Consider the following 17159-nt stretch of genomic DNA (forward strand, 5'->3'; position numbering starts at 1 on the left):
AAAACAAACCTGATATTGTTGTTTGTAAGAAAAGAGCTGCTATTTTCATCTCTGTGAAACAAATCTGTCTTCAGCTCCAGAGATCGGTAACCAAATTAGACTGAAAGCAAATGTGCAAAACCAGGCAAACATTATCACATATGGAGAAATAATTGGCCTCATCAGAGCATTTTCAAAAGAAAAAAAAACAACTTACTCTTATTATGTTAATTTTTTTTTCTTTTGAAAGTGTTGTTGTCTTGCACATGGTGATTCATCTGTAAAGTAGTGTTTTGGTACTCAGGTCCAGTTTTGTTCTCAAGACCAAAAAACTCATGACTGGACTGAAATGCAACCAATAAAGTGTTTTACTTTGAAAATATCAACATCTCCACTTTACAGGATGAGAGGGCTGAGAAAACAAGAGAGAGAAACATTTTCCAGGGCCAATATATGGATCTACTGTATGTCTGTCTACAAAACTAGCAGAAATAAAGAACACTTTTCAAGTCAACAAGTAAATTATTATGATTATAGCAGTGGTGTCTAAAATTTCTATTCTTGGTTTTGACCACACTACTGTAATGGCGGAAAATTGTTTATATAGTTCTGTGGAAACAATGGAATAACATTATTTCTAGTTTCTGGCTGTGAAAGCCTTTTTTTTTATTCAACCTGCATGTTGGGTCAATTGGTGCTCTGAGTTTTTCCTTTGTTGTTTGCTTTTGTAATGAACTGGTGATCATTGCGGACCTTTCACCTAATGACAGCTTGGATACGCTCCAGCAACCATGCAGCCCTGAGCAGAACTAACTGGGTTTGGAAAACAAATAAATGTCCAAAGCAAATGCAGACTTACTATTTTCGTGTGTAAACATCGATATTGATGCCATTTCTTTGTTCTCTATTTGGCAACACGAAAGCATACATATTACAAGATGAACAGACACTCGCATACACACACACTGACAAGGATTGAGGTAGCCTTGCAAAGCCATGTTAAACTGATGATACTTGCATAAGACCAGGCTGCACATAAGTCAGCCTACGCAAGAGCTCCAAACATGTTAAAACCCACACAGTCTACAGTCATCTGCCTGTAAACATGTTCACACACAGAATAGATGCAGAGTCTCTTCAGCGTATGAATACAGATTTTATGTACTTCTACATGCTTATAATAGATGTGTTGTTACTCATTTTCCGATGAGTATTTTCATGTTTTTAAATGAAAGCTTTCTACTCATACTATATACTGTATATGTTACTATTTGCTCTAAGTTCATTTCCTATACCTCTGTCACACTGCTGCATATCTGTCTTGCCTTCCAGTCACTTATAAAGATCTGCTGCCTTAGGTGAATAATGCTCTGGTGTTGCTTTACTTTTCATTTCATGCTAAAGTATATGGATAATTTGATTCCAAGCCAAGTTAGGCTGACAGAGAGTTTTTGAACATGTTGAAATATTTCATGGCATCATTGCCACAGCATACACTCACACACACCATATATACACCAAAAATATGTAGATCGCAAAAATGAGGATTCACTTCATTCAGTATGCTTTAAACTGATAGCCTGACCCACTTACTAATTAATTCAATTAATAATTATCTAATCGGTTGAAGGCACTCAGAACATTGAAATTTCATTCCTAGATGGTCAGTTGATCCATAATTATGGTAGAGTAATGTACCCCATCCTGATGCAGCAGGACACAGCGAACTCCACACCCTTGATCCCATTACACATGTACTATTTAGAAAGGAAACGCATAAAAAAATGACACACTTACTTAAAAGACGTGACAACACTTAATGTGCTGCACAATTTGCTTCATTTCCTCAGATTTGGTTTAGTTTGACACATTTTGTAATGTGATATCATTAAGATAGGAAACAGCAAGACAGTAGCTTTAATCAGTCTGAGGTTTGCATGCCACAATGCATTGCAGATGTATCTCAGGCCATGTAAATGTATATTTTCCGCTGTGTTGTTTTGATGGGGTTTTTTTCTACACGCTTCAGTCATTATTTTCGTACTTTTGTGTCATTTTGATCCATGTGCTAATGTCTATCTTTCTCTACTCTCTTCTCATACTTTTTATTGATTGAAAACCCATCTTTGATTTCTTTTTCTATTGTAGTCACCTGGACTTCCATCTGACAGCGTCCCTCAAGAACTTAACTTTAGCAGGGAGAATCTCAGTTTTGACTTCAAAGACACCGACATGAAACGCCTGTCCATGGAGATTGAGAAGGAGAAGTGAGTTACCTGTCCATTTCGGAAGTTTAGTTTTCACTTTTTAGAATTTCTAGTACTGTGGTTCCGTATGAATAAGGACTTTGAAGATTAAATCTTTAATCAAGAAAAGGGAGTTAATATATCAATATTTTTAGAAGACATAAATGTTGCAGTTGCACCATAAAGACTGTTAGTTTTAAAAATGCAACTTTTGATTCCAGAGTTTTGTTGAACACATGGCCCTCGGCATTATTTGTACATAATTATGCCGCCTGCATTCAGGTCATTTACCTGAGCTAATTTTGGAGACATTTAAAGTGAGCAGAAATAAAACTTGGACAAGAATGAGTAAGTTAGTTGGGTGAAGTTTAAATATTTGGTTGGAAATGTTGGTTCTTGAGCAGCTAGTGTCCATGATTTATTGATTTAGTTAGATGAAAGATAGGCATATTTTTCTAGTAAACTCCTCAAATAAATTTAAATAAAATTTCTTAATGACTTAAAATATTTTTGTTGCCTTGTAAACAACTTTCTGATGCTTTACACATAAGCATCAACAAATGCAATATTGATGTGCATCTAATGAATATTACTGAACAAGCACGTCTTACCAATATTGATATTGCTCATTTTCATTAATTTTGTAGCCTTACTTTTCTGTACTGTGTGCGGCAGGACTACAGTGACAAACAAATGGCTATATTTTAAATTGTGTATCTTTCCAATTGTTTTTATTTATTATATTATCTTACGGTTTATTTTTAACCCTATTTTGTGCGTTGTTTTTAAGAGTCGAATATATGGAGAAGAGCAAACACCTGCAAGAGCAGCTGAATGAGTTGAAGACGGAAATTGAAAGTCTGAAGCTTAAGGAGAGGGAGACTCCTCTGGACATCATTCACAACCAGAATACAGAACAGGGGACCAGTAAGCACAGCAACTTTAAAAAGGTATATATGTATATGTATTTCTATATATACAGAAAATTAGTGCCAATGTGTGAGAAATTTAAGAGAAATGTCTAAAAGCAGAATACTGTGTAACCCTTGTGTATTTATTGACTGAAGTCAGAGATAAATTGGTTCCGTTTAAATAGAACAGACCAAAGACTTTGAAATGATCACCCTAAACATGCACTGAAGCACAATTTTCATGTTTCAAAATTTGATAATGTTAGTAAAAGAAGATCTTGGCTGAATCTTAGCAGAAATTTATTTTTTTTTTCTCAAATATATTTTTGCAATAATTGAGTTCAGCCAAAGATCCAGCCATTAACAATCATAGTTACTCACATAGGCCCTTGGTAAACTGAATTGCACATCCCGGTATTGGAGTAATTTAAAACAACTCTTCAAATGTTCTGCTAGTAAAAAGTTAAAACCTATTGTGAAATCTTAAAAATTAACAAGTGTCTTTAAAAAGACTTATATTTTATTTTTTCCTTATTCTGTGAAGTTAAAGGAGGAAATGTACTTAAGTTATTTATGTATGGAGATCTAAATCACACATTGGATACGCTTATGTTCAAAACATTTTTCACAAACAAGTTTTGAACTTAAATAATTGTATAAAACTTTATGAATATTGAACATCTACAGCACATTCATTTTGTTGATGCTATGATACTCCATTCATCACTGTCTAACGAGCTAATTGACTTGAGTTGATGAGTGAAACATTGGTTTAGCACCATCTTTTCAAAGACGACCATCATCAATTCATAGTCTTCTCTCGTACAGCAGTCAGGCTTCACTGTCTGTTATATCAAAGAAAGGTATTGATTCTCCAGCCATCACTTAATAGCAACTTTCTCCGCTTGGTTCCATCTTCATTCTTCAGTCTGCAGGTTCATGAAGCCTGTTCAGAGATGGCTAGTCGTTATTCATTTTCTACTGTGACCTCTGAACGTGCTCGGTGAGCATTAACTGAATTAAAATGAAAGCCCTTAGAGAACCAAGAGGTGAAGTTATGTTTTCTTTGCTTTGCATGTCAACTCTTCATCTCATCTAATGTCTGAGTGAATAGCAATTTACAAATCTTAACCTTATAATTGATTTTATGTTTTCATGTTTATGTTTTCATTATAGACATTTTATTTAAAATCTGTTGCTACTGTTCTCTTGAACTGTAGTACAAGTCTAATTGAAACAAAAAAAGTCACACAGAATATTTGAGTTATAGACTTATGTCCTGAAGATCTTGCGTAGTAGAGTGCATTATCCTTTTTGTTCCTGGGTGTAAAATATACTTGCTAAGAGCATGCTTATTGATTCCTCCTTGGTCATTAGTCATCTGAATTGATAAGGGAACCTCTGACATGAAGGACAAGAAAGAGCAAAGTTAAAAGTGTTAGTTTAATTGAACCAGTGGCGGTCAACATTCATCTTGTTTGAGGCAGGAAGGGCACAATGCACAGTGGTGAAAAGTGAAGAGAAAGATATAAAAAAAAACCTATGAATCAATCCTAAAATTTCTTGTTAACCAAAACACATATAGCAAGTCACAGGATCTAACTCTTCAGGCAAGACTTATCTATCCACATGCAGTACATCCCAATGATTGAGGACTCTCCTCTAAGGGCATCACGGTACACGTTTTTACAAAGGTAAATGTTTGAAAGAAGAAGTGAAGACTATCTAACCATTAAACACAGATTTGGCGTGTTAAACACCTGCTACGCTACTCTGGTAGATGGATCTTTCAACTCTGATTTTCCCAAAAATGGCCTACAAGTAGAAATATCCAATCCATGTTAAGAACTGAAAAATATTGAATGAAAAATTAAACCTCTTCAGTGAATGAGGCATGCAGTCTCGTTTCCTACTTTTCACACTTTGGACACTTAATAATCTACACCCTTTCAACCAAAACAGATTAGTTGGTTACATTGTTAAAGTTGCACTTAAACATATTTTGTTTTCCTTGAAAGAGATGTCACTGGATGCCTAGTTTGAAAGTTAAAGTGACTATGCCATTGACATCTGCCATAAGACTTCTGAGGAGGCAGGTGGTGAAAAATCTTCAATTTACTGCAAAAGACATTCAGCAAGACTTTGTAGCAGCAGTTACTGAGGTTTCGTTTTTTCCGGTTGGCCAAACAGTGAAGTCCTCCATGCCTGAATCCCCAAGACCACTGACCCTAAAGGAGAAGAAAAGTCAGTCTTAATTTACTCACAACTAAATAAATAAGCCAAAGAGATTGGGGGATTTTGCTCTGTGGTGCAGTAAATCCAAACTGGAACTTTCTGGGCCAATCAGCAGTATGCCTGGAGGGGGAAGAAAGAAGCATGCACAAAGTGTCACTTTGAGTTTCATTGTTATAGAAATTATTTTTGTTTTAAACAGTTGCCACTTTGTATGTTTTGCCAAGAAACCTAAAATGCAGTTTATTATAATGTGAAAAATGTCTTAATGAAATAATCTGCCAATGGTAATAGTATTTTTTTAATCAATATTAAGGAATATTATCTTAAAACAAACTCCTATATCTTGCTGAAAAGTTACTTGTAAACTAGTTTTGTCTTATTTCAAATGCACTAAGATGTTTGCACTAGAAACTAGACAAAAATACTTGGCAATACGTTGTGCTTTAGCAGTGCCACTTTAAATTTTGCTGCAGTTTATTGGTCTTACATAAAGTATAGATTTAAGGCTTGTTGTAATGTAGGCTCAGGTAAGCATACTTTTGTGTTATTGACAGTATGTTCCCGTAGAAACTTCTTTGACAGCTCTCATTTCACTCTGTATTCCTTCTTGCATGAAATATTTCATGCAGACACACGACCTTGGAGGGAAAACAATGCTTTTGGGATAATGGGAGAGGCAAACTTGAAAACGACTTGGTTTTGTGGCAGGTCTGCAAAATGGGAAGAGATATTTTAGGTAGGTTAAGTTGAACTAATATATTCCCTTATTGATGAGTCTTCTGGAGGTTAAACATTGGAGAAATGCTGAGAATGCTTAGTGACTGAGATAAACAGAAGGGGATGAAGTAAGTGAACGATAAAGGAATGTGGAACAAAGCACATTGTCTGCTAGGGAAGAGAATCAGAACAGGCTGCAACCGTAGTCAAAGTTTTTCTGTGTTCAGACCTTTTCTTCCCTCACGATGATTAATGAACGTTCCCTTGATACGGATCAGTGCACTTTTACCCTTCTCCCAGGTCACGGTTTCTGCTCTGCTTGTGCTGGGCCCTTTCAGGAAAGCTCATTTACAACAACTTCACCACAAAATTAAAGCTTTGGGGATTCTGTTTAAGAAAGAAATCGTCTTTTTCTCTTTCTAATCACACAGTGCCACACAGAAACAGAAGAACATCTTTATTATCTTTATTTATCCGATGCCATTCATAGATTATATTTGTAGAAACTAAATTGAGGAATTTCTCTGTGGACAGCAATATTGGGTAGTCAAACCAATGTACAGTCAAGGTTTTGTGCTCATAAGCAATATTCAGGCTGCCTGTCTGCAGGGACAATGCACATAAATCAGTAAATATTGCTCAGCAAATCCATCCCTCTCTCACACCTTATCTAGGATTTGCTTAAGTCCTTCATCCACATTTCCCTGAAATAACCTGGATTTCCCCAACTGTCCTTCTTCATCCGCAGCAGTCCAATATTCACCTTGGCAGTCACTTTAATTCCTGTTATCCTGCAGCTTGTATAAGAAGGAAACTTACTCTCTCTCTTCCTTCTGTTGAATAAGATGAGTCAGTATTTCAGTTTGCCGGGAAAGGCTAAATTAAATTGATTTAAATCCACGTCTCGCAGAATAAAATTTAGTTTTGTTGTCTTAACTTTAGGAATCAAAAGAGAAGAGACAAAAAGTAGAAACTGAAAGCCAATCAAAGAGTTTGAATTTTTTGTAAAACAAACTGTAACCAAAAATAAAATGTTTTCAATAAAGAATTTCACCATAATCCAAAGTTTTTAAAAACCACACTTAAAAAAACAAAGCCAAATAACATTGTGCGATTAGTCTAGTGAGTCATACATTTCACTATTTGATTTGACAATTCACAATTCCTTTTGATATTAAAGAATCAAAAGGAAAGACTAGATGGATCCACTAATTAGAATATAGAAGAGCTGACAAAAATTAAGAGTTTGAGAGAGGCTTTGTTGCTCAAAAAGTGAGTTAGCTGTTCCTTACATGGATTCTGCAGCATTTTCATTCAGTCAGACAGGCTTTTTGTTTTGGAAGCTTCGATACAGGAAATATTTCTGCTGGAAGCAGTTCTATTTTACATGTTTGACCCAGAATATGACTCAGATTATCCATTAACTATGGTGGATTCTAAATAAAGCCTGAAACAAACAGCGACAGGGATCATAATAAACTAATGCAAATTTACATTTTCATGTTTTTCATTTTATTGATTTTCTGTGCATTATCACCGTTCATGAATCTTATTCTGCTGTTTTCCCTCAATTAAGTGACATGTCACATAATTCATACAGCTGACACACAAACCCACTGCTATACATTAAATAGTAACACCTTAGTGCAACAAGGGACTAGAACTGAACAGGTTGGATTATGGATTTTGTTTCATTTCCAGCCATGTGGACCTGTCTTCAATCTGTCTCCTTGGTGATTGTTGTTGACATATGATGTGATTGGTTTGCAAGTCCCAGTTAAATATACTGTTGGTACATTTTTTTGTTTTTAGTGACAAATTTAAAGGGAAACATGAGGATTAAACTGAACCACTTTTACATTTTTATAATTATTGTACACACTTTTGATCTTGAGCTGTAAAAAAATAACCTGTTTGTTGATCTTGTTTTATTGTGGACCATAAAACTTGTGCACTTCCGAATTATGGTAATTCGGAAGTGCACAATATCTGGAAGGACAAAAAAAAACACATATGATGGCATTTCTAAATCTGCCTTCTAACTTAAAAGTTTAAGCTAAGCTTAGGAGATGCATTTATTGCAATGCTCCAGATTTTGTGGTCTGTCTTAAAGCAGAACTTTTAACTTAAAAAAATACATGGTTCAAACCTCCTTTGTAGTGATTTAACATAGAAAAGTACCGATTTGGTAATAGTGACAGCAAGGGCCAGTAAGATAAACATCATAGTTTTCACAAGACATGTACAGGTTATGTTTTACACATAATGTACAGCTTGATATTCGTTTTTTATCTGTATCTGAGAGTAGTCCGGGATGGATGACTTCTAATGGTCCATGACAAAACCTCTCGAGTGTGGCCTTCCCCTGACAGCAGTGCAGCCATGGGCTCTGCTGTCTGTAATTACATTTTTAATGGGACGACCTTAAAAATTCTCAAAGTTTAGTACTTCTACTTTTTCCTGAAGGGAAGAACCTTCATACTTTCTTTATCACTGATTTTAGAAGAACATTTGACGTGAGCACCGCATCCAGAGCACGAACAAAGGAAAATGGCATTGTTTGATCCATGGATTGTCACAGTTTGAGAAATTTGAATTGTGGAACATTTCCAAACCCTGACACCGCAGCAGACTCCTCTGACGTAGCCAACTCCCATGAAAAGAAACTCAGCCAGGGTGCACAGCTTCCTGCATTGCACGCTCATATATGCACACTCTAAAGGGGCTGTTGACAGCAGGAAAATAGCAAAACCCATGTTTAAGTATCGGTTGTAATTTTTTTTTCCTAAACAAGATTTTCTTTTTTACCATTGAATTTCTGTAAACTGCTTCATGGTGCATTCATTGGGATTGTAGTGCCTTGCAAAAGTATTTAAATCCTTTCAACCTTTTCACATTTTGTTACATTACCACCATAAGCTTCACTTCGTTGGTAACACTTTGTTTGACGGGTTGTGTATAAGACTGTAATGACACCGTCATAAACATGACATAACATCTGTCATGAACATGAGTAAGTCTTCATGAATATTTATGACTGTATTGGATTAATACAAATGCATGCCACACTTTTCAGATTATTTGTAAAAGCTTTGAAAACCATGTATAATTTCCCTTTCACTTTAAAAATGCAGACTGTTTTTTGCTGGTTGATAACTTATAGCAAAATCAAATTAAGGTTGAGGTTTGTGGCTATAACCCCCTTACACATTTAGTAGCTTTACTAAATGTGTTAAGGGCATGAATATTTTTGCATGGTTGTGTAGATTTGAAAGAAAGGCTACTCGAGAAGACAAGCTGTGGTTATTGTCTCCAGGCACTTGTTCTTTTTTTTTTAATGTATTTTGCATCTGTATTGATTGCTACCTGGCTCTACATTTGACACTTGCTTTTTCTCTCACTTAACTAAACCGTTTTCTGACTTTTTTTTGTCCTTCACAGCTTACACTACAAAGCACCAAGTCAAGGGTGGCCTTTTTTGAAGAACTTTAAACATTCTGGAACCGTGAGAAACTTCTCAATGCTACATTCCCGACTGCACTACAAACTCCTTACTGCTGGAAACAAAACCTGCCAACGGCCAGAAAAATATCTACTGCTTTGAATTCATCACCTCTAAGAAAAATGCATATAAAAAAAAGCTGTGTGTGTGCATGTGTGTGTGTTTACAATAAGACTGAGTGTAAGACTTTTTTTTAGAGATATTTTGAAAGAATTTGCTTGTTGAATTTATCAAAGTGAAATAACATACTCTGTCTATGCTACAGGAGAAGCTGTACTGCTCCTATTCCACTGTGAGTCTAATGAGATTGTGTTTTGGGAGTTTGGAATAGTTAATGTATAATTTCCAGTTGAAGTGACCTACATAATATGAGTGATGAACTATTTAGCAGTTCTGCAGGGAAATAAACCACTAACATTACCCGAACCAAACGCTTGATATCTGGATATGCTGTTCCATGTTGAGTATTCTTTTTACCTTGCCTCTGCTGAAACACTACACACTTGGTATATTATGTTTTGTTACAATTTATCTTCATTTAAACTGAACATTTCAGCTGAAAGTTCAGGTCATTTCTCTGCCATCTTGAATGGAAAGAGCCATTTGTTAAATCTGTGGAGTTTATGATCTGTGGAGAATATTAAGCGTGTACTGAACACTGAAATCCCCATTGAATTTACAAGAAGGTCCCTGCCTCCCTTTCTGTTGCGAATGTGGATGAACTGTTACCTATGAGGCCTTATTAACCATGTTTACATCGTGAATACATATTTCATATCTCAGATCGGGGAGTCTTTACACAAAACTGAATAGGAGACACTAAGTACTGGAAGGTTCTCTGAATTTAAACTAAACTTCTAAGATGTTTTTGTGCAAAGTTTGTTTGTGCAAAGAAAACCACTTTGATTTGCATATATTTTGAATTAATGTGAACGTTGGAATTAATTTCTGCTCTCCCCCAGAAAGCAATTAACTTGGAGAAAATATAATGTGAAGAAAACATTTTTTTTATCTGATATTAAAAGGGATAATAAACAGTATTTAAAGTTAAACTTTGTATACCTTTTTCACTGCATATACATTTTTACTGAAAACCTAACGAGACATTGTATGTTTTGCATGTAAAATAAACATAATTACAGCTTAATTACTTTTGTGTCAACTTTTTTTTTTTTTACTTTCAAAACAGATCTTTGTGTTGCTTTGGCAGCTTCTGATGAATGCTATGAAATTACTACTGCCAAGAGTCTCTTCCTCCAAGTCCAACGAGACACCCAATTACACCTATGAAATGAATCAGGTTTTACATCAGCAGCCTCTATCTTGTGTCGAATCACGTACCGTGTTTGCCTGAGTGACAAGGTTTTTGTGCGTGTGCTTGCAGATGCGTGGGTGTATGGAGTGTGTCACGCCCTGTGCATTGTCCTGGCATCTGCGATGTTTCACCACAAAATGTGAAATTCAACTTGTGGCTTTAGGTGCCCTCAGACTGACGAGTGACAGTAGGTTTAAGAGGCTCCTCTGCTCCTCTGTCACCTTCGGCTTGAGCTGGAGAAAGTCTGCTCTCCACTGGTGTGTCACATTTCTGACAGAGTGGGATGAGCTCTGCACAGAGGAGAGTGAATAGTGTGCAAGGGCCTTCAGGTAGAACTGACAGATTCTTCTTCATTGCCCCTCACCACTTTTCTCTAAGCGAGATGGAAGGGGGAATAGGATTGGGGTAAAAAGAAAAAAAAATCCACATCTTTGTCATCCATCCACTGTCCAGGGATCATAGTTGGCATCACATCTTTACATGCTGGGGTGTACACAGCACTGTGCAACAAACCTGAAATTTAGTTAATGCACTGCAACTTGCAAAAGGTTTTTTTTTAAAATAACAAGCGCATGCAAAACTGTTTTATGTTTAGCTGTGCAGAATGTGATTTGTTTCAGTAACATTTCCTGGTTGCCTCAAAATGAATAGTTTCCTTTTTCTTTTTTTTTCTTCCTTAACGGGGCAGTGTTATTTATTATTCAGACCGCAATTTGACACCTTTAAATTGCCCTCTATGTCTTTAAGAAGCTCCAGCTCTTTCCAACACTTTGCATCCAGTATGACACGACAACAGTGCCTTTCCAATTTGTCGTTTACAGCTGTCCTTCGGAACCTCAATGTGTATTGACCTCAATGAGGTCAGCACACTCTACCAGGTGTTTGCTAGTTGCTGCTGCCCCCAATCTGGAGGAGCTCTGGAGGGTGAAATCTTGGCTGGAGATTGCACATACAGTATGTGGTGCTCTGTGTGACCAAACGTTTAGGTATGAATTTCTCAAACATACATGAAAGAATCAAAGCAACACTGAGTATGGTTTTGTTGAGGGAATAAAATTATAACATGATGCAAAGCTCAAAAAAGTCAATTTTACATAACACAGTTAAGTTACACAGTGATGACGTGATATTTAAGTTTTGTGTAATTTGGTTTTTCCAACACTAGACCTTTAAGTTTTTATTACAATTCATAAAAATGGTTTCCAAAACCATAAACCCAAACCTTTACTCTATAAATTAAGTCGGTCTGTTACATCTAAGGTATGTTCATTCAAATTATCTATAAGTGATGAAGGTTTAATGCGTTCAAGAAAGACAAAGCTATGCACAGAGAAACTATACAGAAGTAAAGATCTGGGTTCCTAGGGAGTCTACCAAAGAGAAATCAATAGACTTACTGTTCTCCTTTTTGGACTTCAGTGAATCCATCTCTTTAACAACACACGTTTACCTCTCCCAATAAAATGTTCCACACAGGCAGCAAAAAGCTTTTAATAGGTTTATGTATCTTTTTCTTCACCATTATTCCTTTTATTTCTAAAAAATTGACACTAATAAGATAACAACCAGAGAATGTTATGCCAGGTATGATAATCCCTGCCACACACTGATGCACCTAAATAGAGCAAAGAGAAACAGTTTTAAAAAACTATAAATAGGCTAATTGATTGGGAGAAAAAATAACTGTGCTAAGCTCTAATACTGACAGAACCCTGCTGCATGTCTCACAAGGTAAGTCTATTATGAACACTGTCAGAGGTGTAGCCGAATAAGATCATTTAGAAAAATAAGCCCACGCACTACCCAGCAACTCATGTTCCTCCGCTGTAGGGACCCCTGAAGATCAAGGATGAGCTATTGTGATCCCCTCCTCCATACCTGTGTGATCATGCAGGTAACTGCAGAACAAAATCATCTACAATCCTGCTGATCTGCAGTGTGTCAGCTGATCCAGAATAAAGGAAGATTAGGTTTGATGTTAGCTTTTAATTTAAAACTACAGGTACATCTCAATAAATAAGAAAAGTTTAGTTTCAGTATCTTAGTGTTACAGGAGTGTTATGGCCCCTGGCCTCTTGAGGCTGTGCAGGTTCTTTTGGGTATGCAGCATCAGCTGTACGGACACATCTTTCTGTTTGGCTGCCTGGAGGCTGCAGGAGAGCAGCCTCCCCATTGGATCAGCAATGCCAATCAGACGTTGATGAGACCCACCTGCACCATATAAAAGACACCTGTAATCATTCCTCCAGTGGGGCAGCTAGCAGGAAGAGGTTGTATAAAGCTGACCCCCACCTTCTGTGTTTGGTAACTGTTTTTGGACAGTTTGAACAATTTTGTTCTTGCTTATTTTGCCAAGTGGTTTGAATCGGCTTTAGATAAACCTCGAACAAGCTAGAGGCTTGTGTTTGGGAGGTTTTGGTGTTCCCTTTTGTCCTTTCTTTTGGGTTGTTTTGAGTTACTTTAGACTGACGTGTTTGAACATCTTATTTAATTTTCACTCAGTGATTTCTGAATTTGTTGGTCCTTCACTTTTGTTTAATTGGGTTAAGTTGTATTGTGTTTTGGTTTTATGAAAACCATCTTTTTGTAATAAATCATTTTTCCATGTGGAGATTAGATTGAGCTGATTATTGCTTTACAGGTAATTTATCATGAATAGTAGTAGGTGTTGCATTAATATTTATGTTGTGCCCCAACATCAAGTTTTCCCCAAACTGTGAGCTGCCCAGCTTATCAGACTTCAACTTTCCATCTAAAGCATCTCTTTTCTATCCACTGTCTCCTCCCAAGACATTTTGAGCTTCATATACTGAACCATTCATTATGTGTTTTATCTTCACCAGCTACGGTGGAGCTTGCTATATCCTGGAGGGCTTATCGGCCGCTTTCTTAAATCTACTCCCATGTGTTAATCTCTTCCCACCAGTACCTTCTCTAAAGTAAGCTAGTTCAGAAAATGTTTTTTTTTATTTTTATGTATGACATTCTCGATAAATGGATCCATATATTCACACCTTGTGTTAGTTCAGAATTTTTTTATTTTATTTACTTTTGGGTTATGAGGACGGGGTGAGGTCTCACTTACCTACAGGCTGCTTAAGTTATTAGGGAAGGAGGCTTAAGTTAGGATTTCTTGGTTTGTTTCATATCACAAATCTTCTTTCAGCAGATATCCAGACTGTCTTCGCATTCACAGTCGATCCAAAGACTGGTCTGTCTGAGGAGCGACTTGCTTTTTTACGCTGCTCATGTATTTCCTGTCGGGTTTTCCCAGAGGGAGTGTGCTACCTGAAAGCTACTCTTTCTGTGACCTTTTCCTCTTTTATCGCGTACCTACCTACCTATCTCCTCTTGCTTGCTGCTTACCCTTTAAATGACTCTTGAATTACTTAAAAAATAGCTCCTAAATTTGAGTTATTTTCTTTAGAAAAAAATCACTGCTACCAGAAAGGTTGGAGCACTTTATGAATAAAAAAAAGGTAAACTCTCTCATGTTGACCTGCTTAAACCCAGATTTAATAGATAAAAGTGGAACATACTGTAAATACTCTGTTGTAGAAGCCTCAATAGAAATTGAGAAACATTGCTAGCATTTCAATCTGGGGGGGAGGGATCTTTTGTACTGAGCCACATTTTCTGTTGTGTTCACATATGGAATCATTTCTTGCACAGCTTGAAGATTGCAGTGAAGATGGCACACACCATTTTCTACTGTTATTAAATGCGAGGAAGTGGGAACTGATTATTGGTTATGATCCTTGTCATGATTGTTCTGGGTTCAGATCTCGGCCATTTGCTGCATGTCTTCCCCTTCTCCCCCCTGTCAAATTACTGTTCAGTAAAAGACGGCAATGCCAAAAACAGTCTTTAAAAGAAAGTTCACCAATATCTATTTCTGTTCACTATAATAGTTCACCAAAATTAACACAGGTAGGAATTTTGAAAACTGCTAAAAGATTGAATTACACAGGCAACCTAAGTTATCTAGTGCTAACTCGTGGGTTGGTTGTCCATCTTCTTCATTGAGCAAAGACAAGAAGGTACATGGGTAATGGCCCATCTTGTCAAATTACAGCATCGGTTGGCGCCACCCATTGGGGTTCTGATGTGCTCTGACACAACATATTACAGAACTCCAATCTTGGAAAGTTTATTAGAAGCATTCATGCTTCTGAATAGAAACAATGCTGTAGAGAGCGGTGCCTATTTTTGGACAAAAATAATTGGGGTGTATTTTTTTCAGAAAGTGTCCGCACAGAACTCCAACAACATGCTGCATTTCAAACCTTAATTTCACTGCAGCTTCTATCAGATTGACTGCTTGTTGCGACCAAACTATAGGTAGAAATGACTGATCTCTATAGTGTGCAAAAAAGCTTCTGAAGCCAAAAACTGCAAGAAAAAGGGTAATTTTGTTTCTTTCTTGCCAGAGTTTCAGAATGTCCTGTCTTTAGAAACCTCTTAATTGCACCTTATTTTCATCCCTTTTTCCAAATTATGCTTCCTGAGATCTTATTTCTAATTTCACTCTAGCCGTAGAGCTGACATGTCTGACACGCCCTCGACGCGCCTCCATATAGACTTTGAATACAAACCAGTCTCGCGAAACGTTAGGTGTAGAGCAAAATGTCAAGCGCTTGAATCTAATGGTGCGTTCACACACGCGTCAAAAACGCGTCCGACGCTTCAAGTTCGAAGCGTGTTCACTTTGAATGCAGATGCTTGACGCTAAACGCTTGACAAATAGCGTTTCGCGCGTCTGCTGTACATTCAAAGACCATACATGCTACTGTACATAGGCGCCTGACGCCTATGGTTTACATTCAAAGTTTATGTGGAGGCGCGTCGAGGTTCCGTTGCGGCGCGTTTCGAGCGTTTGACGCGTCAAGAGTATCCAACGCAAAACAACGACTACAGCTGACGCGTCTGACGCGCTTCCACATAGTCTGTCTATATACATATATGTACTGTTGGATTCACTCCTCCCATTCCGCTAGGGGGCGCTGTAGTTGTTTTGCATAGGTTGTGGAGGGGAGGTGAAACAAGAAAAAAAACTTAGGGCAGGCCAGTAATGCACCGAGACTGCCGTTAGCTGAAGCTAACAAGCTGAAGCTACAATAAAATCATATTCTACTGGCGTTCATGAGTGTTGCCCAACGTGGTGAGTTATTAATGCTGTAAGCTGTGGAGAGATGAGGTTTTTTTGTTACCTGTTCTAAGCGTGAGCTTGCTGAATTTGCTAGTGCTAATTAGCCCAATGCTAGCTGTGTTTGCTGCACTGTGATAGTTGAATACCGATGTTTAATATATGACGAAGTGTTCTAAGAATAAACTGCCTTATAACTGGTTAGTCAAGCCTAGCTAATAAATCTATGTTTAAGTTTGTGTTGATTGAATTCTGCAATACTAAGTATTGATATTTTGTTTTTTCTTACTTTATTTACAGTTTAACCGGACGGCACGTCCCTACGTCAGACATGAGGTAAATCATACTGAGCTAAGGGAAATGTAGCATTAGAGATATTATCAAATTGAGAGCCCCTGAAAGAATGTGGGCAACTTAAAAGTTAGATTTCTCTTTATTTTTCAGTGGGATTACTGCAATAAAAAAATGAATTTATCTTAAAGGGTTTCACACATCTTTACCTGGAGTACTGATAAATGTTTCTGGCACTGCATGTTTGGTATTATTAAATTCTTCCAGAGCACATTGTGTGGTTAAACAAGCTGAACGCCTTCTTGTGCATCTTCAGGTTACTGCTTTATGTGTGTCTGAGAGACATAAAATTACTTAGAAAATCCTCTCTGGTCCTTCCAGCCAATTGGCATCTTCCTCCATTCCGAGATGCAGATGTCTCAGAGTGAAATACCTACGAAAAATTGCCATGATTGGGTTCATTATGTTGCCTGGAGTTAAACTGCATGGAAATGAGTTTGGTATTTTAGACTGAAATGAAATTTTGCCATTTTAAAGCATCCACTTGTTAGGCTCAAGAAGAGCTGCAGCCTGCCTGTTTTGATGCCACTCTGTCGACTTCTTGTTTCGGTACCAAGAATGCGTTTTCTTTTTGACCCTGACATAACAAAGACAATTTTAATTGTCTAAGCAGATTACAAATTACAATAGGAATATCTGTGCTGGCCAGTCTCATCATGGTGTGAATCAATCGTCAGTAATGACTCAGTGGTCTCCTGTTATTTGCCTTTATCTTTAACTTGAGGAGACAATGTTTTCTTTCCGTGTTTTCTTTCTC

General features: G+C 37.1%; 1 protein-coding gene across 1 annotated transcript in view; it reads left to right on the forward strand.

Moving 5' to 3' along the window:
• nf2a (NF2, moesin-ezrin-radixin like (MERLIN) tumor suppressor a) overlaps positions 1–9827 on the forward strand; it is a 47273-nt gene extending 37446 nt beyond the window's left edge. Inside the window, exons 14-16 of the mRNA XM_028033584.1 lie at positions 2128–2246; positions 3016–3175; positions 9530–9827. Coding sequence (XP_027889385.1) covers positions 2128–2246; positions 3016–3175; positions 9530–9580 — 330 coding nt within the window. The 3' untranslated portion in view covers positions 9581–9827. The remainder of the gene's footprint in view (positions 1–2127; positions 2247–3015; positions 3176–9529) is intronic.
• Positions 9828–17159: the final 7332 nt, after the last annotated feature.

This window comes from Xiphophorus couchianus, chromosome 12, assembly GCF_001444195.1.
Source record: "Xiphophorus couchianus chromosome 12, X_couchianus-1.0, whole genome shotgun sequence".
NCBI lineage: Eukaryota > Metazoa > Chordata > Actinopteri > Cyprinodontiformes > Poeciliidae > Xiphophorus > Xiphophorus couchianus.